Consider the following 25,070-nt stretch of genomic DNA (forward strand, 5'->3'; position numbering starts at 1 on the left):
ATATTACTTTCGTTATTACTAATATGAAAAAGAAAAAAAAATACACAATTTCAACAGAAAAGAAAACCGATTTGTCGTAAATAAGTAGTATATTATGACCAATGAAATCAAATGCTATATGCATTAATAAGGATAACTCGAAAACTACTCGTCGAATCTTTTACTGGATTTTAAATGAAAAAAGCATCATCAAAATCGGTTCAACTAGAAAAACCCTTCTCTGGTTTAAAAATTAGTTTACTAACACACAGACCCTTAGCTTTATTATACCGAACGTGACGCATCCTTAATAGGTTGCATTTTCTCTGCATGAAATAATTTAATAAATGCAGGATTTGTCATCCTTAAAAACATTTAATCAACTTAAAAATATTATGTCATTGCTGATCTGCAAGCCGCGGTAATCAATTTGTATCTGGTGATCCGCATGTTGCAAGTGTACAGGGGCAGTTAAATAAAAACAATATTATGGAGAGACCTATAATTGCGTTACTTTATACAAAATCAACTTCAACATACCTGAACTTAAAACAAAACGACTAACCGTTGATTTAACAGTTTAAAAACAATGGCTAAGGACATTCAATTAAGCATACGGTCGATCAGGGACCCTAAGGTTTCAACACAAATACAAATTACCGTCTAAACTTGACATGTGGACATGCAGGCTACATATCAACTATCTAACATTATTTAGATCATGCGACAGGGCAATATTCATGCACTAACCAGATTTGGTACAAACAGCTTGCGCACGGGGGTAACGAGACCAGTATAAAAGTCCTCGTGAATTGTGTGACTGTATCACTTGCCGTGGTGTACTTTATATAACAAAATGGCAGCTAAGGTATTTTTATAGTGTTTTTTCATCGATGTGTGATTATTTTTTTCGCGGCAAAGCTATGGGATCCGAAATGTTATTGTGGTCAAATAAGGCATTTTAACTTTTTTTTGTTTCCTTTTTTCCTGGACTCATTTATGGTCTCAATTTCTATCCTTAAATTTATCCCAATTATTGATTAATATTTATTTATTATTTAACACAAATTGTCAATTTCTTGTCTGGAAAATTTTAATCCACTTTAAAAAATCATAAAATAATTTTTCCACATTCTTAAAAAAAAAATTTTTTTATAACTAATTGAAATGTGAAAAAAAGTTGAGTACACTAGGATTTCTAATATCGTGAACACTTAAATTCTCATTAATTTAAATTATAAGAACATTTTTAAAACATGCTTATTAAACGTGCTTAATTCATAAGTTTTTATGAAATCAAACTTGATCTAAGCAATTACATTTATCTATTTCTTGATACGTTATGTACTATATATACGCAGTGTACTTGTAGTGGATAATCCATAGTGACTTGCAGAGCCTGTGAAGTATCTCAATTACGACACTAACAAGTTTGGCAACTCAAACATAAAAGTAAAGTTGCTTTGTGTCCACTACAACGGATGTGCGCTTACAACATTTAAATTGTAATTTTCATTTTACAGTTGGTAGTACTTCTGTGCGCTTTAGCGACCGCTCGCGCCGGCGGACTTTACGGAGCATCATACGCCGCACCTATTGCATCATACGCGGCAGCCCCAGTCATCAAGAGCTACGGCGCCCCAGCGTATGCTGCATACTCTGCACCAGCCTACTCAGCATACTCTGCACCAGCCTACTCAGCATACTCTGCACCAGCCTACTCAGCATATGCCGCACCAGCTTACTCGGCATATGCTCCAGCTGCTTATTCAACCTACGCTGCGTCTCCCGTCTACAAGAGCTACTCCGCCCCTGCCGTCGCCGTCTCAGCACCCATCGTTAAGGCCGTTGCACCGGCAGTATCTTCCGTTTCATCCTACTCTACCCAGACATCGCATGGCAGTCCTCTCCTCACCAAAACTATCGCTCCTGTAGCGACTTACGCCGCTGCCGCACCTGTTGCAGCTTACGCTGCGCATGCTGCACCACTCGCAACTTATGCCGCACACGCAGCCCCTGTTGCTTACTCCGCCCCTTACACAACCTATGCCCATGCCGCTCCTTTGGTGACTAAGACATACGCTGCCCCTGTAGCCAGTTATGCTCATGCAGCTCCTCTTACCTACGCTGCCGCCCCCGTCCTTAAATCAGCCATCTCCTACTCAGCCGCCCCCGCTGTTTCCCACGTGTCCTACAGCGGCCTTTCAGGTCACTACGGCTGGTGATCATGAAGTTACCTAATCTGTACAAAAATAGTTATTTATATTTTTTTACAATGCGAATAAATTCTGTGAAAACTTAACTTTATTTTTTTCTTTTGCATTTTATTACAATAGACCTATAACAAAAATACTAGGGACAACAGTGTTAAAATGCATTCATGTTACACCACTAATAAGATAGTTAAATAAGTGACATTACATTACATTACATTGTTTTTGTCGCACAGAAATCTGATGACATCATTCTCATTCAAAAAAGTCACAAGGTATTTGTTTTTTATTACCTCAATAGGTATATGAATAGACGCTCATCTGATGAGAAGTGTTCTACATTTATCACATCCACATTTTTGCTAAAATTTTGCAACAGTTGTGCTGCTACTCAAAATGGTTTTCTTACTCTTAATACCGGTCGATTTTAATAGATCTAAACTTAGACATATTAATGATAAACAAACCGTTTTGACACATTTTGTTTTGTTGGTTGTGTATAAAAGTGCATTGTACGCTGGTAAGAGCCACGCGATCTGTCGTCGAATGGCGGAAGCGAATATCAAAGGAACTAGTAAACTCAAAAACGCTCAAGATGTATAACGCCATCTATTGTCAGACAGCGCAAACACATGTCGAAGCTACTCGACTTGTCAAGAATGTTTTCGATAGTTGTGGAGATGTCCTATCGACTATAAAACCGTTGCAGAGATGACACGAAAACAGAAAAAAAAAAAAAAAAAACTGGAGCAGACGACAGCACGACAGGGAGCTTGTGCTCGGACAGTGGGGTTCGCCTCGAGGCCCGCTCTGTGCCCCCATGAGGGGATACGACGACCCCCTCTTGCTTACGAAGGCAGTCAGTAATCGGATATAGTCGAAGCGAAACAGCGAACGGATCACCTGAAGCGAAGCGGAAGAAGTGAATTGAGAATTTTAAAGTGTACGTTAAGTGTTAATACAGTATTAATTTTTACTTCGGTAGAATTTATATTTATCCCGAACCCCAGAACGTAACAGTATTGATATAGTCTCAATTTGTCGCAAATCAAAAGAACTGTTTCTCGATAAGTTGGTCCTCTAAGCGTGTCTAAGCTTAAGCGATTTTGTTGAAGCACGGTACAGTTATTGATGGTACTTCAGGGCTTCTGAACCTTAACCTTTTCACTATCATCGTACCATAAGTGTGGTGCAAGTAATCAATACAAAAACATGTTAAGGATTTAAAAATAAAGGATTGACAACTGTAACAGATGAAACTGCTTAATTTTCTTGCTCACTAACAATTAATTTGCAGATAGTCTACAGAAAATTTGAATTCCGAATTCTCGATAAAATATTTGTTTTTTCTTGTATCAATAACGTGTGAAATAAAGTAACCAAACACTGTAATTATATATTGACGACGTTCTCAAAGACACACACGAATACAATGACACATTCTTGACAAGAAGATAACGATCATGTTAATCATCATTGTCTTAAGAAGGTCGTTGGTGTCGAAAGTAGACGCAACGGGCCTTGGCTCTCGGCTAATTGTGACAATAATAGTAACAAACATTCGGTAAAGTGTAGGAATATTTACGAAAATTTGTGTTTTTTTTCTATTCATATACCAAAATTAACACTTTCAGTTGAGACTATTGGTGCTATGGAAAATTACTAATTTATGGAGCAGTCTTCGAATTTTATAAGTAAAGAACTTGTTAGATGTCTCCTTCACAGTATAAGACTTTTTTTTATATGCCTCCTTCCACTGTGAAGCTTAGACTTACTTAACCTTGTGCGGGTTCATATTACGCCCTACGAACAATAATTCGATATTAGTCTATATTTTAAAACATTCAATCACTTCAACATGCCAATAAGCTTTTATTTGACTTTGGTTTATTCTTAGTGTAGAACAACAAATTTTATCATAGTATACTATGGAACATATCCTAAGCACTTATGCCTACTTGTAAATCAAATTTAAAAAACATATTATGTTCTATTTACATGCGGTCTAATCCCTTTTTCTGGCAGAGGCAATCTTATAGTTATTTGCGTTTGTATGTCCTATGACTTGCTCATTCGTTTCAAACTCAAATTACGATCGCTCTAAAGAAATTTTCATTTCAATAATTAGAAATAAAGTATTCATCAATATAGATTGAGAATGAATTCATCTTGCCGAATTTCGGTTGAATAAATAAGATTCAGAGTATCGTAATGGCAATTTGGCCCAGAATAAATTTATTTCTCGATTATACCATTAAAATTGATAATTATTATTTTGTGTCCATGGAGCATTATGGTTTTGCATAGTAGGATTGCAATAAATTTGAGATTTCGATCTCACCTGTTAATGTATACGGTTTCTACTAACCACTTTACTAACAAAATAAATTTCTAAATAAGACTGTAAAGACACTTTAAAATAGTCATGACTTTATCACCGATTCGGAGTCCAGTTGCACAAACTCAAGGCTTGGTCTTTTTTTTTTCAAATTACATTTTAACAAGCATTACCGCATTTATCAACTCACTATATACTATAGCATGATCAGAAGTAGATCAAATTATTGAGGCTGACCAAAGAACTGGTTAGTATTGCTACTGTATAAAGGATAATTAAAAATCCAACTGGTATTCCATTTACGCCAGTGAAACAATAATATATGTTCACGAGTGCTTCTCGTCTAGCATGTCACTGTAATACTGTTATACCGTATGGGTCAAAATTAAAAATCATTTTCAAAAACTGTGTCAATTGTGACTCAAGCGAAAACGTGAATGGATTTCGTCCGAGTTGTTTTTTATACGGAGATCGTGACAAGACCCCATTAAATCAAGATCTATATAAGGATTTCTGTAATAAAAGCACGTGATAATCTATAAAACGTACTTTTGATAAACGAAATGAGTTGTAAGAATTTCCGAAATTGATAAGGGTATTTGGCGTAGACGAGGAAAAAAAATGGAATTCCAATTTAAGTGATACACCGACTCACGTCTCAAGAAGGCAGCACGCTATGTTTTTCTATATAACCCGAGAATTACTTTTCATTTGGTGAATCAAAATATCCAAAATACACTAATCTGTGTACTTAAATGCAATTTAGGTAAAGAACATCTGAAATGAATACAGCTGTAGCTCATCTGATTATAATTCAAAGAAGTCTAAAACACAAAAAACTCTACTCATCAATATAAACGTTCAAATAAAATAAAACAATTACTAAAGTCAAAATAAAACACTCAGTGAATTTAGGCAGTAAGTCGAGACTTTGAGATATTGTAAAATGTAATAATACTTTACTTAACATTTAAAATTCACAGTCCAACGTGGTTCCACATTGAAATGGCATACGATAATGCCCTATCATAAAGCCCAAGAGGTTTTTATAGTCGTATCATATTATGTAGTCGGAAGGTCAGAGCTTTGTAATACGAAAACCAGTATATTTTGAGGAAGCGCATCATTTCAATGTGTAAGCTATAAGCTATATACCTTTTTTACTTACATAGAAATTTCATTTCTTGATATCAGCAAAGGCTAGATATATTTTTCAAATCAAATTAAGAGGTTTCGTGTGGTTTATTTTTATTTTCGATCTTCATTCAGCAAGAGTATTACGGAAAAGCTATTAAAAATTATACGTTTTGTTAATAGTCAATACTTATGTAGTTCTATGTGTAGGTAAAGCTTATACGAGTACTAGCGACCCGCCCTCGCTTCGCTTCCGAAACAGTAATTTATTATTGATCTCTCCACTATTTAATGCATGTTATTATACATACAAACATTCCTCTTCAATGACTATATCTATTAAAAAAACCGCATCAAAATCCGTTGCGTAGTTTTAAAGATTTAAGCATACGTAAGGATATAGGGACAGAGAGAGCGACTTTGTTTTATACTATGTAGTAATATGGCGACGTCAAAATTTTTACGAGCGTCAATTAGTTCTATGATATTATAAATTAGGATTCCGCATATATCATAACATTTTATCGTCCACACACGTTATCGTTACACATAGAAACATGTACGAACGACATATGTGGCCGCAAATCGCGTATTGCGATCGCTCGTAATAAAAACCTTCTATCGTCTAATGTGCAGATCGCGTGCTCTGTCTTATAGATTACGATGCAAAATCATCACAGCTCTAAATGAAAAAAGTTCATATAGAGTTCAATTCTTGTTTTATTAATAAGCTAGCGGTTCACTCCGGCTCCGCTCGGGTCTTTAACAAAAAAATTCAACGATATTTATATTAGCTTATTTAGTTAGTTATTTATTTAGTTAGACACATGCTGTCGCGACACTTTTTGTACATAAAAATCTGTTCTACAAAGTCGTACTACGTTATTTTATTCTATTATCAATAGTTTTCGCAGGGCACGCGATGTAAAGAATATTTTAGGTAATTTTTTTACACCTTGGGTTACATTATTGGAGTTTTAGTAAGGATTCCTAATGTTGTTCAAAAAAGATTATACCCTATGTCACTCGGGAATAGTGTAACTTCCAAACAGTGAAAGATTTTTTTTAATCGGTTCAGTACTTTCGGAGTCTATTCAATACAAACAAACAAACAAAACTTTCCTCTTTATAATATTAGTATAAATAACTTCGATGCATGTAAAATCAAATATCGAATGTCATTGGAACATGGGTCATTGAAACATTGGAATACTCTGTCAATAAATATAAGTGATTCAATACATAGTGATCAGACATAGGTGAAAACATTGTTTCATTGAGATTGTGTGTGTTTTATGATAATTTATCTTAGTTTATATGTGTATTATGACAGTTCTGTACTAAACCCGAATATTGTATAAGTTATATTAATAAATAAATCGAAAAGTTTTTTTTTGTCTACTGAAAGCATTGTTACCTTGTATAAGAATCCCTTAAGTAAGGTATTTTATATAAATAGTGTAAAACATAAATATAAATATTATATTCAGTAAGTCGTTTATATTTTCAAGAATCCTGGTATTAGAGCGGAACTTTTCCCAATGTTAACATTTTTTTAGAAAATCGTACAATGTAACGGTATTTTGTTCAGTGGTTGAATGCGTGTTTCAAAAGATTGATCACAGGTTCAAAACTTGATCCCGTCTTGGCATTCTTCCCATTTTTTCGAATTTTCACTTGTATTTAACGTAAAATGTATTTCCGAAAACACATTTTACAATAAATATAGCTTCGGTTTAATAGCAACGACGAACTATCTACCATATCTGAGCAACTTGGCCATTTAGCAGTTAAAAAAAAAATGTAAATTTACTCTCACGACCGTGATGTTACGTAAATAAAACCTTGAATTCTAGGGAAAACGAATCAATCATCGTTCTGTATCAATAAAATTTTGACGGTCAATGAAGAATAACGATGTAACTGTTCACTGATTTCTTAGTCTATGAACACAGATATCATGATACGCCTCATAGGGAACATCGAACTTATATAAAGATATTACAGGTTGCAAATAAGGGCAATATTTTTATAACACAACTATATAGCTGTACCCGAATGCTACGCTGGGCATTTAAAATTAACATTATTATTTCTCACCCCCACAAACGTTCTCATCATTAACACCCCTCCCAAATGGTGTAGGGAGTCCAACACTCGTATAATTATTAGCCTATCCATTAAGTACATGTATTTTCTACATGGATACCAAGTTTCAAGTCAATCGGATGCACGGTTCAGTAGTTATAACGGAACATCCGTAAAAGGCACTGTAGATTTATGTATTAGTATAGATATATCTAAATATAAAATTGGACCGAATAATACTATTTGCAATTAGTATATTTTTACGCTTCAGTAAATACACTAGACAGCGCAAGGACCGTCGTACCTCTTATTGAAAATCAGTATAAAATAGGACAATTTTGTCAAAAATATTTCAGAAACCATCTTAAGTAATGGTTTGTAAAATAATATTTTCCTCAATCTTCTCTGTTTGCGGCTTAAGTTAAATTTTCACGGAATTCTGAAAAAAACTGTTAAACTTGATGGTATCATCCTGATCTTGTTACCTGTTAAAGAATTTTGTATTTTTCGCTCCCATTTCATTATGACGTTTTGTTTAAAAAAAAAGAGGATAAACCTACTTAAATAAATTAACTATACTCAACCGTTTTATTGGAAACTACCACTACACCGCAATTCCATATTGTCTTTGAAAAATAACATAAATGAAATTCTAATGGGATCTCACTCAATTATGGGCTTTATATGCCGATTGTACATTGACTGTCAAAAAATATTATTCAGATTTTATTTTTTATTATTCTGGTATTAAAACAGATTAAACATGTGTATTTTATTAACATTATCAAAAAATTATTTGATTTGTATAGAGAAAAAGCAAATTAAACTTTGCGATGAAAAAAAAAAACTGTTTTTATTTAATTAACCCACTCAAAATACCTTGACGGTACAAGTTTATTGTCTTGATTGAACAATCCAAAACTTAAATCGTTTCTATTCGATATTTTTATGCTTTGTTCGGTTTTTTTTTTCGGCATTGACTTTTCCATACGCACGTGCATGATGATATAATAATAATAGCAGTAAACGATTTAAAATATTGTTTTATCTCTGATTCCTTCGTCTAATTAAATAACGAATGTAAAAAATATCTCGACGCACCAGCACTTCCTAAAACATCGTGGCTTAATTACATTACCTTCGCGAGTAAATTGTAGCAAAATTTAAATATTATTATAATAATAAACGGAGTTTTAACAAGTTGTGTTACAATTACGCATCGTTTTAACTAAAATTAGTGGAGTCTTGACAATGGCGAGGTCGCTTTATTTCCGAGTTTTGGAATTACTATATAAGGTGACGCTTTTGTTTAAACAAACATTCAACAATCAAGAATCAAACAATTAACAGCAAAATGATCGCTAAGGTAAGCCTAACTAAACCTATTTAAATTATGCATAAGTAAATGTGTTTTTTTCTAATGGTAGGGTGGCATATACCAAGTGGTCATACGTCTTCCAATAGATACGTTGTACAATCTTCCATGTCTCAAGAGCTCGAGATGTGTGGTGGCATTGTTACCAAATGGTAGTGGTTACCAGAGGAACAATTTACCAGACGCAACCATTAGTACTACGTGAGTAATAAGCTTGCCAACAAAAAAATGTCTAATGCAAACAATGGAGATTTTAGAGTCCTTAAATCATAAATTTAGCTAAGTTTGGGTCAATTTAAATTCATTATATTTTCTTTAATGTACTTCACACATTTCCTATTTAGTAAATTAGAGTAAATGCAAAATTTACAATACGCAATGTAACGTTTAAAGTATCTTAATTAAAGTGTGATTGCAATGTTTTAATTGGCCATCTTTTACGGCTGTTGAGTTTTTTCATAATACATAGTAAAACAGTTGTAAAGAAATTTACATTTTTTTGTTACGAAAATACAGATTTGAGAGCTATCAGTCACTCACAGCATGATCGATTTCACATAAAGAACATAAATCTGAAGTTAATAGGTAGCTATCGAATAAATAAAACTGTTAAAATCAATGATCATTAATTTCAATTTTAGTGTCATAAGTCAGTATGATATGTAGGTAGTTTGTTGACTTAAAAACAAATTTCAAATACTTAATATGTGAAAACTAATGAGATCCGTAAAACCATAGAAAAAGTATTGCTGGACAGGATAATGCACATAGAGGTTTTATTAATATTACGCCTGAGAAATTAACAAGTCTATTGTATTAAACCTTTAAAAGAATTACATACGCGAATACAGAAACCGTGAATATGGAAAAGCGCGTTTACAAAGGTTATTCGGTTGGATACCTACATATTGAAATCATTTTTATCAATGTGTGTGTACCAATGCACCGATTAGATCTTCGAATAAAGAAATCTTTAGCCGCGAATTGGGTCGAATTTTTGTAATCTGCGAATAGTGAAAACGGGAATTAAGGAAGCACAAATAAGGAGCTTTTACTGTTTCAGGTCGGCTGCAGTTTTACTTATATAAAAAAATTCTATTCGCTTAACTTGTGCAGTACTAAAGACCTTGAGTTTTGAAGTCGTCGTGGCCTAAAGGATAAGACGTCCGGTGCATTCGTATATAGCGATGCACCGGTGTTCGAATCCCGCAGGCGGGTACCAATTTTTCTAATGAAATACGTACTCAACAAATGTTCACGATTGACTTCCACGGTGAAGGAATAATATCGTGTAATAAAAACCAAACCCGCAAAATTGTAATTTGCGTAAGCACTGGTGGTAGGATCTCTTGTGAATCCGCACGGGTAGGTACCACCACCCCGCCTATTTCCGCCGTGAAGCAGTAATGCGTTTCGGTTTGAAGGGTGGGGCAGCCGTTGTAACTATACTTGAGACCTTAGAACTTATATTTCAAGGTGGGTGGCGCATTTACGTTGTGAATGTTATGGACTCCAGTAACCAATTAACACCAGGTGGGCTGTGAGCTCGTCCACCAATCTAAGCAATAAAAAAAATTATTTAAGAAACCGTCGATTTCAGACAAAATGTTTAGTATCTAACGGTATTTTCTGTTTTTATTTATTAGATCGCAGCCCTACTCTGCCTATTCGGTATGGCTCAAGCCGGCTACCTCCATGGCGCGTCAAGTCTTGGCTACGGCACTGGTCTCGGCTACGCATCAGGTCTTGGTTATGGATCAGTCGGCTACCATGGGTATTCGCCATCGTATGTGTCATATGCTCCTGCTATCTCATCTGTTTCGAGGTATGACGTACATTCTCCGGTAGCGTCCTACGGGTATTCTCCTGTTTCCTATGGCGGTTACGGAGGATACGGTGGCATCTATGGATATGGTCACGGTACTTATGGTGGATATGGTAGCAAATACTTGTGGTAGAAAATAATTATAAGTATGTAGCCTTTTTCGGATTATCCATATTCGTGAAATTCTTGCCATATTGCTGTTAAATTACATGTTTTTTGTCCAAATAAATTCGTTTCATAATATTCTTTTTATAGACCGAGCTTCAATTTCATTGTTAGTGTCCATAGTTATAAATTATATGTAATAAACTTTATTTCTCCTTGTTATTTATATACATTTCAACAGAAATAATTTGTGATCGTTTTAAATAAATATTTCTATTTGATAATCTGTTTTTATTTAAATTAAGTAAGCAGGTTCATGCTTGATTTGAACTCATGTGGTATATAAAAAATAACGGATTTACTGTTTCCATGCTATTTTTGCTTCTTTTTTTTAGTGTATGTACATCAAACGTTTTTAATTATCAAGCATTTAATTATATCTGCTTATTTTCAACCTTTACTGTCGTAATATTTTTTGTGAAACATTTTAAAATGTATGAGTAGGTTGGAAAAGAACACATCTGGCAATTAGTATTTACAAAATATATATTTCAGATAGTTATCAGATATTATTTCAGAAGACATGCCAAACATTTAACGTGGTTTTTTTGATTAAAACCATTCAAATTTTAGTTTTAAAATAGTTTAAAAAGCATTTTATGTGTTTGGTGAATGAAATGAAAAGTAAAGTATTTTTTTTTTACACAACACATATTCCACCAGTAGTATCTACTACTCTTAAATTTATATCTTACAAATTACTGTCCTAAAAATGACATAAATCAAGAGCTCTTTACAAAAACGATAAGTTGAGCTACTACGAATGTTTTGACTCACTGGAAACGTGTTCAAGGAAGCTATTTGTTGTCAAATGATAAATTGAATTGAAGCCAAATTGGACAGCTTAGATCAACTGAATCTCAATTTTGATAACCTTACATTATAACGTCTGGATTTAATCAGAAGATACGAGACCTCGACCCATTATACTTCGTGGAGCTACTATGCTTACTTATCCATAGAAGTAATGCCCTCGTTCTCTACCATCTGATCTTGAACACTGGGTTTGACGTAAGCATACGCGGTTCCGTAACCGTCTATTGTTACCACGGAGATGGTCTAATGAGATCGAGAGAAAGAGACAGAGGATATCTGCTGTTTGATCAGAACAAAAATACTAACTTAATGTCAGTTGTGCTTCAATAATATCGTCTAACATCAGCCTGTGATATCATCTGCGTATGCTAATTAAAAGCCACAGTAATAAATTGCGAGAAAAAACCAGTTTAAATTTGCAAAACTGAATAAACATAATACATATAAATTATTCAAATACAATTCAATCGCCACTTTACCGCCGGACAGCCGTTTTACTAGGTATACAAATGAGACAAATGAGAAATGTATGTCTGAAGACGATTGGCGGCATTCACATCTTGATATCAATGGGCTCTGGTTAACACATCGGGTGGGCCGTGAGATTGTTTCAACCATTTACGCACTTTAAAAAAACTCACAACAATGTCTCAGAAATATCACAAGTTCTATGATTATAGATAACAAATTAACACTTGGAAATCTAAAATCTGATTTTTTTAATAATTATGATAAATATGACCACGGAAATATGAGCTTAAAACTATTAATTACTAGTAACTAGTCTAAACCATTTTTTTTGCTTTTTTAAACATTTTTTTTATAAAGAACAAACAAAACAACAATAACAATGTAAAAAATCTTTACATTTCCTTGTAATCTGTTAAACATTGAATGCATTGAACATGTAGATAAATATGTAAGATTACATGTCTTGGCTTAGAATAGGCAGGCTATCAACCAAATAACAAATTTTCGAAGAGAAAAAAAAACAATTTATTAAAACGCTACAATTTTTGCCAATTTTACCAATTTTTTTTTACCAATTTTACATGATCAAGAAAAAAAATCGATGTTTGCTCAAAAAGAACTTCCAGTCCGAATTCGCGAAACGATTCTCTTCCATGAACGCTAGTTTATAAATGATATCCTAACAATAAAACCCTTGAATTAATATCAAATAATGAGCATTTAAAGATGAATTGGAGGTCACTTTTTTTGTTGCAAACAATGAACTTACGCCTTGTACTCGTATTAAATTTTGGAGAACGCGCGTAATTACAGATGTTGCACTTAAACGTAATTAATTCCCGTCATGGTCCGTTTTACAAAATTCTAACAGAACCTTGAGTAAGAATGTATGTTTCCTACGTGTTCAATATATAAGCGTGGAACAATAACCAAAAAAGTATTCAACGCATCACGTTTGAAGAGTAACCAGCAAAATGTTCATCAAGGTAAAAAAAACATAAATAATTATTGAAGTGTAATTTCGGATTTACAAAACCTTTGTAGTTTTGCAACGATCACCATTGAGTATTTTGTTTTAGGTTTTAACCATCGCAGCTTGCCTGTTTGGAGTGGCTTACGCCGGAGCCCTTCACAACGCAGCTCTGAACTACGCTGGCGGCAGTGGCTATGGTGGTTACGGGTATGGGGGCTACGGACACGGCTATGGAGGCTATGGAGCAGGAGGCTATGGCGCCGGCCCCGCCATTTCACACACATCGGTAACTAAAGTGATTCCTGCCGACAACACAGCATACGGCGGCTACTCAGGAGTTGGTCACCTTGGCTCTGGATACTCTGGAATTGGCCACGGCTCTACCTACTCCGGCTTAGGCCACATCGGTGCTGGATACTCCGGGTTAGGACACAGCGGTTCTGGTTACTCTGGACTTGGACACATTGGCTCCGGATACTCCGGTGTTGGCGGATACTCTGGCTATGGCAGTCATGGTCTCGGTGCTGGCTATGGCAGCTATGCCAGTGGTTACGGCTTAGGAGCTGGATACTCTGGTCTTGGATACAATGGAGCTCCTGCTGTATCCCAAGTTTCAGTATACCGTGAGCACAGCAACACTCATAGCGGTGCTTACCTGAATGGTGGATATGGAGGATATGGCGCTAATGCTCTTGGTCATGGCTATGGCGCGTACGGAAACAAGCAAGCTTGGTAATTTTCCAACAAAAGAAAACTCACGGATGAAATTGAAAAATAAAACAAGTTGAATAAGACAGTTCTTTTCTTTTCATGACCGTCTGTAATAACATAATAAATGACCGTTACTTTTTCCAAAAAATAAAATCTTGATCTGGAACACAGTTTATATATATATTTTATAATATTTACTAATCGTTAAAATGGAGTGGCTATAAATGCTCTATCGGCTCTATCGGATAGATGCACTAATCTATTACGTGCTAAATGCTAGTTTTCCGATGAGAATATAATTAGCGAAAACAAGAGTTATTGCGCCAACAGCTACAGTCCAATTGAAACGTCTTCCCCGACGATATAAAGTATTATTTTGTTACTTAACCATAATAACATTGCACCTTTTACAACCATTCCGTCATACATATTAATTAATCAAATTAATTGCACCGATAATTGAGGTGACATCTGTCATGTACTTATTGTTAATTTGTCAATGTTTTGTATTGATGATCACTTTGTTGGTGCAATTAAATATAACTAGTAGTCCCCCAGTAGTCGAAATGCGATTATGATTAATTGAAATTATAAGTTTGAATATTATTACGGTTCTATTGTCAAAGGCTCTTTATTATACTCTTACTTTTATAATCACAGATTTGGCCAAGGCGAAATAACAAATAATATTAAAGACAAACAATAATAATCTATTCTCAATTCGACCACAGACTTTAACAATAAACAAAAGAGTATATATGCGTGGATGTGTGACAAATATATGGTAGTGTGGGTAATTTTTTTTTTAATTATTCAATGTACTTTTAATGCATAATTTAAAAAAAATAGCATTCTGCACTCATTCTCTATATTCTCTATAAGTGTGGGAAATTTCATACTTCTCCATCAGCGCAATTTTCCTAAAAAGGTGTACAAAGCTATTGCTTCACGCATTAATATATGTATAGATAAATAAAAGAAAGTAAAAATATTCACTAATTAAAATCAATATATATATATATATATATATAAAATATAATATAAAAACAACAAAAAAACTCTCAAGCGCAGAAAGCACTCAAGTAGCCGAACTTACAATTATTTTCATCTTTGTTTTAACCTGTTGATACAGTTCAAAATATTGGAGCGAAACTATAAATTTATTGTATTTTCATCGGACGTTACTCATGTGCAATTCTTTTAGTAAATCGTATCGAAATAAGTGAAATTACGCTTAATGATTCCATTACGTACTAACAAACATACCTACACGGCTGAGAAAAACGTAAAGACGAAACACAATAGTAAATATTTGTAGAATTTCAATATCTATAGTCTAGGTATTGTAATGAGATAGCTCATCTGTACAGCTCATCTGGTGTTACGCGATTACCAACGCGTCTACGCTACAAAACATATGAGTCGTCTATTATCAAAGGCGGCAATCTGACTTTTGGACAATGATTGGTAAATCAGAAAAACGAATTATTGACTTTGTATTCCATTGGCAGTCACAAAACTCTTCGGAACGACATCTTAGATAAATAACAGGTTAACTATTAACCTTTATTTAATGCAGGTTTTGAACCGTATTCTTTGAAGGAGACGATTATATTCAAATAAATCTGTATTGACATATCAATAAAAATGTTTTGTCCAAATGTACAGATTGCCGCCTTTGATAATAGACGACTCATATATCACTACGTGTGGGAGTCTAACTGGTTTATCGTCTGATCTTATTGGGCATCCTAAAACAATGATTGATACTAACTTGAACAATCTACTTTTATAATAATTTAATCGGTAAACCATACGATGATTGATTCTAAATTAAGTAATCCATTCTATTATATGTACACTTTTTTCAAAAATCGCATCTTACAAAAACAGTGTAAATTTCGCGTTAAATCCAAGGAACTATTTTTTTTTTGTTTCTTTGAAAGACTTATTACTTCCCATTCAAAATAAAAGTCCTTCCGCAATTTCAAGTAAATTAGATGACAGATTTGTAATGTACGTTTCCCCGTTACAGTTTTATTTTTAACTTATGAATCCGAAATATTTCCGGGATAAAAATTAAAGTTAAGTTAATTATTAATTATTCAAAACATACATTCAACCAAATATTTTTATTATTTAAAGTGCTTTAGAATTATTTTGACCGTATCGAAAATTAACACGGACAAACAATAATAGAAAGATTGAAATTAAATCTTTTTCTTGGTGGTATAATAATTAAGTTCAAACGACTAAGAGTTTATATATAGTTTTTAATTCAATTTCACAGACAAACACTTAATTTTTATTGACTTAGAAGATAGATGAGTATAGTTACGGATCCTGTTGTGGAAACGTGGATTTACATTTTTGAAGTATTATTTGTGATTTCAAGGTCGTTTACTTTTATTTGGCATTTTAACTGTCTTACTTGGACAGGATTACTAAGGCTTTTTTAGAAGATATCGGATATCAAATATTTGAAATATAGGTTGGAAATAAAACGTAATGAACGATCAATGGATTTTATTAATGTTAGAACAAAATAATCAATATACAGAAACAGTCTTATAAAACTCAATAGTGTCCGTTTTTATTGAGCTGGTTGACCGTTGTAATTCACTTGAGGTAATCCAAGTGCAGTGGAATAAGTCGGAGTGGCTGCAGTAGATGAGGGATAACCGGACTGTACCAGACTAGGAGTACTATACGGTGAGCCCGAGTACGTTGGCGTAGCAGCAGTGGATGAAACAAAACTAGACTGTCTCAGATCGGGAACGCTATAAGGCAAAGCTCCTGAATAAGTTTGAGTATATGCTGTAGGAGAACCAAAGTTAGAAAATCCTGGGCGTGGTGCTCCGTTATTTAAAAATCCTGAACCACCTAGGGTCTGAGGAAAAGAAGATTGCCCGACGTTAAACGGTTGAGATACGAATGGCGTTGAAGTTGGTGAAGCTTGAGCTGAATTAAAATTCGAATTTTGATAATTAAACAGTGGTGGGGACGCAGTATTTTGGTAAAAAGTGTTAGTGTTATAACCAAATGGGTAGTTAGATGGGATTTGTGATTGGCCAGGATAAACTATTCTTCCATTCGTAGAATAACTGTTACTATATACTGGCACATTATTGGGAGCAGATAAAGCAGGATTAAAACCAATGCCATTGAACCCGGAAGGTGCAGAGTATACCGAATTACTAGTATAAGGAGAAAAGTTCGAAAAACCATAAGGAGAGTATCCTTGTGCAAAAGCTTGATTCGATATTCCTGTAGGATAAGGGTAAGAGTTTGAGAAGGGTGAGTACACCTGAGTTTTCGGGATTCCGGCTAAAAAATTAGGAGAACCTAAGAAACCATTTGAAGAGTAAGGCTGAGCTGGAGGCGTATACGGTATTCCTGTTGATTGAGGAACATAGCTCAACGGATTATACGGAGACTGTGCTTGAGCAAGAGCTCCGTATGGTTTACTTGTTGAAGATTCAGCTCCAAATCTTACCGAAATTTCAGGGAGGCCAGTATCCACTGGTTTGAGTGAATTCTGTAATGAATTTGAAGTCGAATATGAAGGTTTAATAGAGGAAGTAGATTCACTTTCTTCAGATGTTTGTTGTGATGACGAACCAGAACCTAACTCAGATTTAGAAGAAGTCATAGGAAGATACGATCTTGTATTTTGTTCTAATAACGAAGGTGCTGTCGAGGTTTGTAAGTTCTGAGAATTCGGATTCGGATCTGAAGATATTATGGCCACATTTTCACGATGTAAAGCGCTATTTTGTGCTGAAGACTCAGGTATCTGTTGACTGGAACTAGACGCGTCAGACGTCGGAAATGATGGTTCATTAAAGCCAAAATTTAAGCTGTCGCTTGAATTTGGAAGTGTTGATGTTACTGATTGGGGGAATTCCTGAGAAAATTGTTTAGGGGAACCGATTCGTACTTCGTCATCTGTGCTATTTAATTTTCTTTTACATAAACTGCAATCATAAGCTCCGTGCTGCTGAAATGGGTTAGATGTTGCATATTCTCCAAACGGCACGTTAGAAAAATCTCTTAGCGTCGGATACCTTTGTCCCTGCACTGCAACATTTGCGCCAAACGGTGGGAGTGTCACTGGCGCAGCGGTGGGATTTGTTAAGTAACCATTCGGAGTACTCTGTGCAAACAGCTGTGCTTTGGCAGAAACGACACTCACACCCACTACAGTCAATAGAATGAAAATCTGCAAATAACAACACATGTATAACACTAACACTTAAAAACAAATAGTTAAAATAGTTAAATTAATATTTGCTCGTCCATACCTTATCGTACATCTTAAAACGGCTCTATTGACATATTAATTTTAGAAATGATTTGCATCTACTTTTATACTGTCATTGACAAACTGGTATTAAAAAATATAAATGAGGGCTCATACAATTCAAATCGAAGCTGAGTCATTTAGAATTGACCTTTTCGTCGTGGCGTTAAGAATTGAAATGACTGCTTCTACAAGATTGTCGAATTTTTAACAAAATCAGCTGCTCATTTTATGTTGGTATCGCCGTAGTAAAATTAATTTTAAAAGAAACGTCTTTCATCATGATTTTGGCGGATCGATATCAGGTTCCCATGTTTATGAGAAATGTTTTTTTAAGTTTCTTTCAACATTATGTTGTAATAAACCATTAAATTCGTTTAAATATATATTAAATTCAAATTTGTATAAAGCCTAGTTAGAACCTTCAACTATAATAATGACGTATTGTTTAATAAAACACGCAATTTTGTAGGTATTTTAAATGAGTCGAAATCGTTATAAATTGTTCATATTTAGTAAAATGACATGAAAAGTTCTTAAAAGCAAAAAGTGGTAATCAACTAATTATTAATCAGTGTACATTCTTTTAGAAAAAAGAAGGTCGACTAGTGGCATAGTACCATTTCTTAAATTATAAAAGTATTACGCATAAGTTCAGTCAGCATCATGAGGGATTGATTATTAGTTGACAACAAAGTCAAAACAAGAGTTGTCCCTATCACATCTTATTTTTCTAATCATACCACAATAATTAATGACTCTAATACTGGTACTTTATTAGTCATCGTGGCCTAAAGGATAAGACGTCCGGTGCATTCGTATCTAGCAAAGCAACGGTGTTCGAATCCCGCAAGCGGGTACCAATATTTCTAATGAAATACGTACTTAACAAATGTTCAGGATTGACTTCCACGGTGAGGGAATAATAAAAATCAAACCCGCAAAATTGTAATTTGCGTAATTACTAGTGGACCTCTTGTGAGTCCGCACGGGTAGGTACCACCACCCTGTTTCTGCCGTGAAGCAGTAATGCGTTTCGGTTTGAAGGGTGGGGTAGCCGTTGTAACTATACTGAGACCTTAGAACTTATATCTCAAGGTACCACTAACCACTTAACACCAGGTGGGCTGTGAGCTCGTCCACCCTTAGCTACCCAAAGCCGTAAGGACGGTATTTATCTATCTTATTTTTTTTATTACCTATCTAGGTGATAAAGGCTTATTATTATGATATTATTATAATTTCCAGGCAAGGGATATTATATGCAAATGAGTAAGGCTAAACATAAGATAAGGGGTTTGCAATACTGACTAGTGTTCTTAAGCTTTTACTAATTTCCCTATCGGTAGCATCAGAATTCTTGTCTTTCTGGCCATCGACTACTTACTCCTCAAATTCGTATTTTCGGTACTGAAGGTAGGGTGTATTTTGATTTTTATAAGCCAGCACGGGTTGGTACCACCGTCCTGCTTATTTGTAACATAAAGTAATCTGAATTAGTTTCTTTCCTCGGGGTTCTTGTCTACCTGATCTTATCTCGTAAGTGTTTTGAAAAAACTAATACTATTTAGTACTTAAATAATAATTATAATATTAATAGGGATAAAATAAAAACTTGTATAGTTATATGGCAGATCGTTTATTTTGACTATTTACAGTATTATTTAGTTTTCGATTCAGTTTACCAACCGTATGTGGCACCGTGACCGCTGAAGGAGATATGAGACACAGCGGGGGCAGCAGAGTATGTGACAGCCGACTTTAGAACCGGGGCGGTAGCTGCGTAGGTGGTGACGGCGGGGGCGGCGTAGGTCTTGGCAACCAGGGGACCAGTAGAGTAGGCGGCGTAGGCAGGAGCTGCGTATTTAGCCACGACGGGGGCAGCGGCGTAGGTAGCCACAGCAGGGGCGGCATAAGACTTAGTCACTATCGGTGCAGCGGCATAGGTAGATACAGCGGGGGCAGCGTAGAGTCCTCCGTAAGAACCACCATGGGCTGTGGTAGAGGAGTAAGATGACACAGAAGATACTGCAGGACTGATGGTCTTGGAGACAACCGCAGGTGCAGCGTAAGCTACAGCGGGAGCGATCGCCTTAGCGACAACAGGCGCGGAATACGTCGCAACTGCGGGTGTAGCGTGGGCGGAGTATGCGGCGATGGCTGGAGCACCGTGAGCAGAGTATGTCGCGAAAGATGGTGATCCATGAGCGGTTGTGGACGAGTAAGAAGATACTGACGAAACAGCTGGAGAAATAGTCTTGGTCACAACCGGAGATGCGGCATAAGCGTACGATGGTGCAGCGGCGTACGAATATGCTGGGCCAGTAGCATATGAGTATGCTGGTGCAGCAGCATAAGAGACGGCAGGAGCAGCAATGGTCTTAGTGATGACTGGAGCAGCACCGTAGGCAGCGATGTGGCCACCGTGAGCGGTGTGAGTTGAGTAAGAAGAGACCGAAGACACAGCTGGACTGATGGTTTTAGTTACCACAGCAGGAGCCGCGATAGCGTGGCTGTAAGCCAAGGGAGCAGCTCCGAGGAAACCACCAGCGCGGACTACGCTTACAGCGCACAGAGCAACGATCAGCTGTAATAAAAATATAGTTAATCATAAACTATTATATTATTTTTTAAACTAAATCCTAAAAGGATTCTTGCATCATAAGGTATATGTACTCTATAGTTAACAATCAGCTATGTTAACAATTCATCTATTATACATATCGTACCTTGGTGTACATGTTTGTTCTGTGGATGTTGGCAACTGAATAATTTCGGTAAGAAGTGCTCCGGTTTTTATAGTACTAGTTACACGTCCAGTACCCAATTTACTTTCATTGTCAAGGCAAACTAGCGTACTGAACAAGTAACTAGCCTGCGGGTGCATGAGGCTATGAGTCAGAGAGAGCCTTTCGATTTCATTTGTTCCGTTTGCACTAAGTGTTGTAGAGAAGCATTGGGCGGGTACAAAAGCCTTGACGTAATCTTAATACGTACTCATTTGTAATGTATTACTTATCACTTTCAGTTCCCATGGCATTTTCATCGATGGATTGTCAGCTGGTTCGTTAAATCGAAACCGAATTTATTCCGTAAACAAATTTACAAGGCAGACATGTTACTTGTTTTGTTCTCATTACAATCAGCTTTTAATAAAGTACGTTTTGATAATTATTAGGAATGGTTAGAATATACTAAAATGCAAATGATAGTTAGGATAAATGCATATAATAGCATTTTTATTGCTTAAAAAGCAGAAGAGCATCCAATGTTATTTGTTACAGCAATAGAGATATTGCGAGGATTTCATTATAGTAGGCCAAAATTATCTCTGTAGACGTACTGTTCTCCAAAGTAGTTAGAAACAGTACACGTACTCGTCTGCTCTGGTAGCGGGTAGTGCCATGATAAAAAAAGTAACGGATAACGGGATCATCTGAAAAATTATCCTCAATGGTGTAAAAATTATTATTTTTATAGCTTAGGTAGACGAGCTCACGGCCCACCTGGAGTTAAGTGGTTACCGGAGCCAATAGACATCTACAACATAAATGCCGCCACCTACCTTGAGATATTCGTCTAAGGTATCAACTTTTTTTTGTTTACAGTGCAACGGCTGTCCCACCCTTCGAACCGAAACGCATTACTGCTTCACGACACAAAATAGACAGAGTAGTAGTACCTGCCCCTCTGGACTCACATACTACACTCACTATGAGTTCTATGGTCTCAATTTTTAAAGTATCAGTATCGTATCAGTATTAATATTTCAGTTTTTTTTTTTATCGCGTAGATTGCTTAGATCCCCTACTATTGCTAAGCCTGCCTACTTTCCCATTATCCTTCTCCATCCGAAGTAGTCGTATCCTCAACTTACTCTCCCACATAGCTCAAGTCTCAATTTCTAATGTGAGTACTGAGTACTGATTATATGGCATATTGCTGGATTTAATACATGTTGTCTTGAAAGCACTAATTCATATTGCTTATTATCTCCTAAAAATTTTTTTGTTGCTCATAATGACCGGACAAAACTGAGGATTCCATATATCGACATATCACTACGGAACCTTGACAACAAAAAAACATACACGAAGCTGTACCAGAAAAGCTTTTATACTCTTATAACTTATGAAATCCTATATAAGAAAATAATACAATCAATCGTTTGAGTGCACACAAATACGAGTATTTTCGAAATTGTGTTATAGTAATTATTTTTTGTCAAACATATCTTAAATTGGTATTCCATTACTGCCTATTTAATATAACAAACAGACAAAAACTAAATTGGCAATACCCAGTAACGTCGGCGTATCAAGGACTAATGTATTTCCTTAATCGCGGCTCGATAGAAATGTGGGTGGAAGTTTACCTATTCAAACAAGCAAGTATATTAAACATAGCTTAAAACAGGGGCACCTAATTTAGGAACTAATTTTTCTTTATTAAAGTCCTTGGTTCAGTGCACTTTCGAGGACCACAAGACCTAAAACTATGTCTGAACTGTCTAGGGTCAGAACAAAGTCGTAAATCACTTGACTGTGAGCTTAAACACGTCAATCTCATAAACCATTTCGAATGTGGTGGTAGGGCGTGTTGTGAGCCCGCACTGATAGGTTTCATCACCCTGCCCATTTCTGTCGTGAAGCCGTAATGCGTTTCGATTTGAAGGGTGGGGCAGCCTTTTTACCATAAAACTGAGTCTTAGATCTCTTTTCTCAAGCTGGATGGCGGCATTTACGTTGTTGTCTACGGGATCCGTTAACCATTTAACACCAGGGCCGTGAGCTCGCTACCCATTTGAGTAAAAAGGCGTTTTCAGTAATGGCGTAACGTTTGCTTTAACACTTCTGACATTAATACCAGTAGGAACAATAATAATTTCCAATCAACACGAATATTGGTTTAGGAGGGGGCGTCTTAAAAATAATTGGATAGACTGTGTAGAACAGGATATGCGAAAGGAGGGTGTGAACAAAGAGAGGTCGTATGATAGATAGGCCTGACCGGAAAAAGAACATCCTGCACGGACCCCACGTAGAGGGATAAGGATAAGAAGAAATGAAGTACATTGGTACAGCTTATTGGATCAAACAAATCATATATCTATGAGCCATTATACAGTTTTCCTACCTAACACAGGGCTAAGCGATCCAAAACCTAAACAGCTGCTGTTAATGAAAATGACTTGTAACGGAATTATATTTCGTTTGTTCTGAGGAAAATTAACAACACCATTTTCTTATGTTGTCACGAATCGTATACGTAATTTTTTAATTATTCTTAGACTTACGGTTTAATCTCGCGTTTTTATTGTCATTAAATTGTTCCAGACTTTTAAAATGTCTACGCATAACACAATAGCCGGCCGTGACCACTAAAACTGGATATTATCCGGACTGTCGTAAATAATATAATGAAAATAAAAAAGGCGAGATTATAAGTAAAATAAACGATTACTATAATGTTATTATTATATCTTCTATAGAGCGCGTTTTAATACAGTACGAGTGCACAAACGAATTTATAATTTTAATGGCATTGATTATATAAAGAAATACGCAAACATTTATTTTTACTAGAGGTCCCGCAGTAGTCGAAATTCGACTATAATTAATTTGAATTGTAAGTTTGTACACTATTATGATTCTATTTTATAATTCTATAATCACAAATTTCGCCAAGACTACACTATAGAAAATATTAACAAAGACAAATAATATTTAATCTATTCGCAATTTGACAACAGTCGTGAAGAACAAAAGTTTAACAATAAATAGTATGCATGCGTGTGTGCTTCAAATACATGGTATGTAGGGTGTGTAATGTTTTCTTTATTGAATTAATGTATCTTTTATGCATTATTTAAAAAAAATATTAGCATTGTGCACTTCTTCTCTATATTCTCTATAAGTGTGCAAAATTTCATACTCCTCCGTCCGCGCAATTTTCGTAAAAAGGGATACCAAGTTTTTGCTTCACGTATTAATATATAGATTAATATTTGACGTAAATATGTAGTTGTCAAAGAAACATGCTCAATACTCCAACACTTTGAATCGGTATGATAACTTGTATTAATCTTTGCATCCATTAAAAATTTCGCAACTCAACTAGTACTTATGCTAGTGATTTGCTTAAATTATTATTAGTAATTTATAGCACTTATTAATAGAACCGGTAATCTCAACAGGATACTGATTCGATGTTGGAGTTTGGATTACCTGCGGGTGTTATAGAAAGTAAAAGATTATAGAATACATGAAGGTACGTATACGAATTTGGGAGTGAATTCCAAATTAATTTTTCAAATCAACAACGCTATTTCTTTATTAAGTTTTCTACTTGTTTCGTCTTCTTTAACAGAATCTTCAATTATATTTGCGTAAAATATTCAAGTATTTGTAGAGTTTAGCATTATTAAGCGCAAAAAGGGACATAATTTATAACCATATAATTTTTCGGAAAATAAAACATAATTTCTATCGACCATATATCTAATCATAGTTCATTCAAGACAAATTCGTAAATCTGTCTAAATGTGTTGGGGCGTGCATCGAACCTTCCAAAGAAGTGCCTAAAAGACAAATTTATGTGTTGATTTGAAATACAAAAAGTTAGGATCATATCATTATCCTGCCCTGCCCGAAAAACACTGACTTTGTAGGTAGCCTAT

The 25,070-nt window shown here is 35.3% G+C and overlaps 5 protein-coding genes across 5 annotated transcripts; 3 read left to right on the top strand and 2 right to left on the bottom strand.

Annotated features, from left to right (window-relative positions):
* Positions 1-722: 722 nt before the first annotated feature.
* CPFL3 (cuticular protein CPFL family 3) lies at positions 723-2,281 on the top strand. Its single transcript, XM_089737537.1, has 2 exons — positions 723-847; positions 1,503-2,281. Exons 1-2 carry the CDS (start codon positions 836-838, stop codon positions 2,202-2,204), a joined length of 714 nt encoding a protein of 237 aa, XP_089593663.1. The 5' UTR covers positions 723-835; the 3' UTR covers positions 2,205-2,281.
* A 6,699-nt stretch (positions 2,282-8,980) lies between these two features.
* Positions 8,981-11,341, top strand: CPG22 (cuticular protein glycine-rich 22). Its single transcript, XM_028187298.2, has 2 exons — positions 8,981-9,118; positions 10,774-11,341. Exons 1-2 carry the CDS (start codon positions 9,107-9,109, stop codon positions 11,083-11,085), a joined length of 324 nt encoding a protein of 107 aa, XP_028043099.2. The 5' UTR covers positions 8,981-9,106; the 3' UTR covers positions 11,086-11,341.
* Positions 11,342-13,254: 1,913 nt separating this feature from the next.
* CPG23 (cuticular protein glycine-rich 23) lies at positions 13,255-14,163 on the top strand. The gene is made up of 2 exons (XM_028187296.2): positions 13,255-13,390; positions 13,484-14,163. Exons 1-2 carry the CDS (start codon positions 13,379-13,381, stop codon positions 14,111-14,113), a joined length of 642 nt encoding a protein of 213 aa, XP_028043097.2. The 5' UTR covers positions 13,255-13,378; the 3' UTR covers positions 14,114-14,163.
* A 2,436-nt stretch (positions 14,164-16,599) lies between these two features.
* LOC114252476 (uncharacterized) lies at positions 16,600-18,580 on the bottom strand. Its single transcript, XM_028186934.2, has 2 exons — positions 18,393-18,580; positions 16,600-18,310 (listed from the first exon to the last, which is right to left on the bottom strand). Exons 1-2 carry the CDS (start codon positions 18,402-18,404, stop codon positions 16,682-16,684), a joined length of 1,641 nt encoding a protein of 546 aa, XP_028042735.2. The 5' UTR covers positions 18,405-18,580; the 3' UTR covers positions 16,600-16,681.
* A 1,434-nt stretch (positions 18,581-20,014) lies between these two features.
* On the bottom strand, positions 20,015-21,281 carry CPFL4 (cuticular protein CPFL family 4). Its single transcript, XM_028187176.2, has 2 exons — positions 21,121-21,281; positions 20,015-20,978 (listed from the first exon to the last, which is right to left on the bottom strand). The coding sequence occupies exons 1-2, from the start codon at positions 21,130-21,132 to the stop codon at positions 20,073-20,075; spliced, it is 918 nt and encodes a 305-aa protein (XP_028042977.2). The 5' UTR covers positions 21,133-21,281; the 3' UTR covers positions 20,015-20,072.
* Positions 21,282-25,070: the final 3,789 nt, after the last annotated feature.

The sequence above is a fragment of the Bombyx mandarina genome, chromosome 23 (genome assembly GCF_030267445.1).
Source record: "Bombyx mandarina strain Sakado chromosome 23, ASM3026744v2".
NCBI classification, from domain to species: Eukaryota; Metazoa; Arthropoda; class Insecta; order Lepidoptera; family Bombycidae; genus Bombyx; species Bombyx mandarina.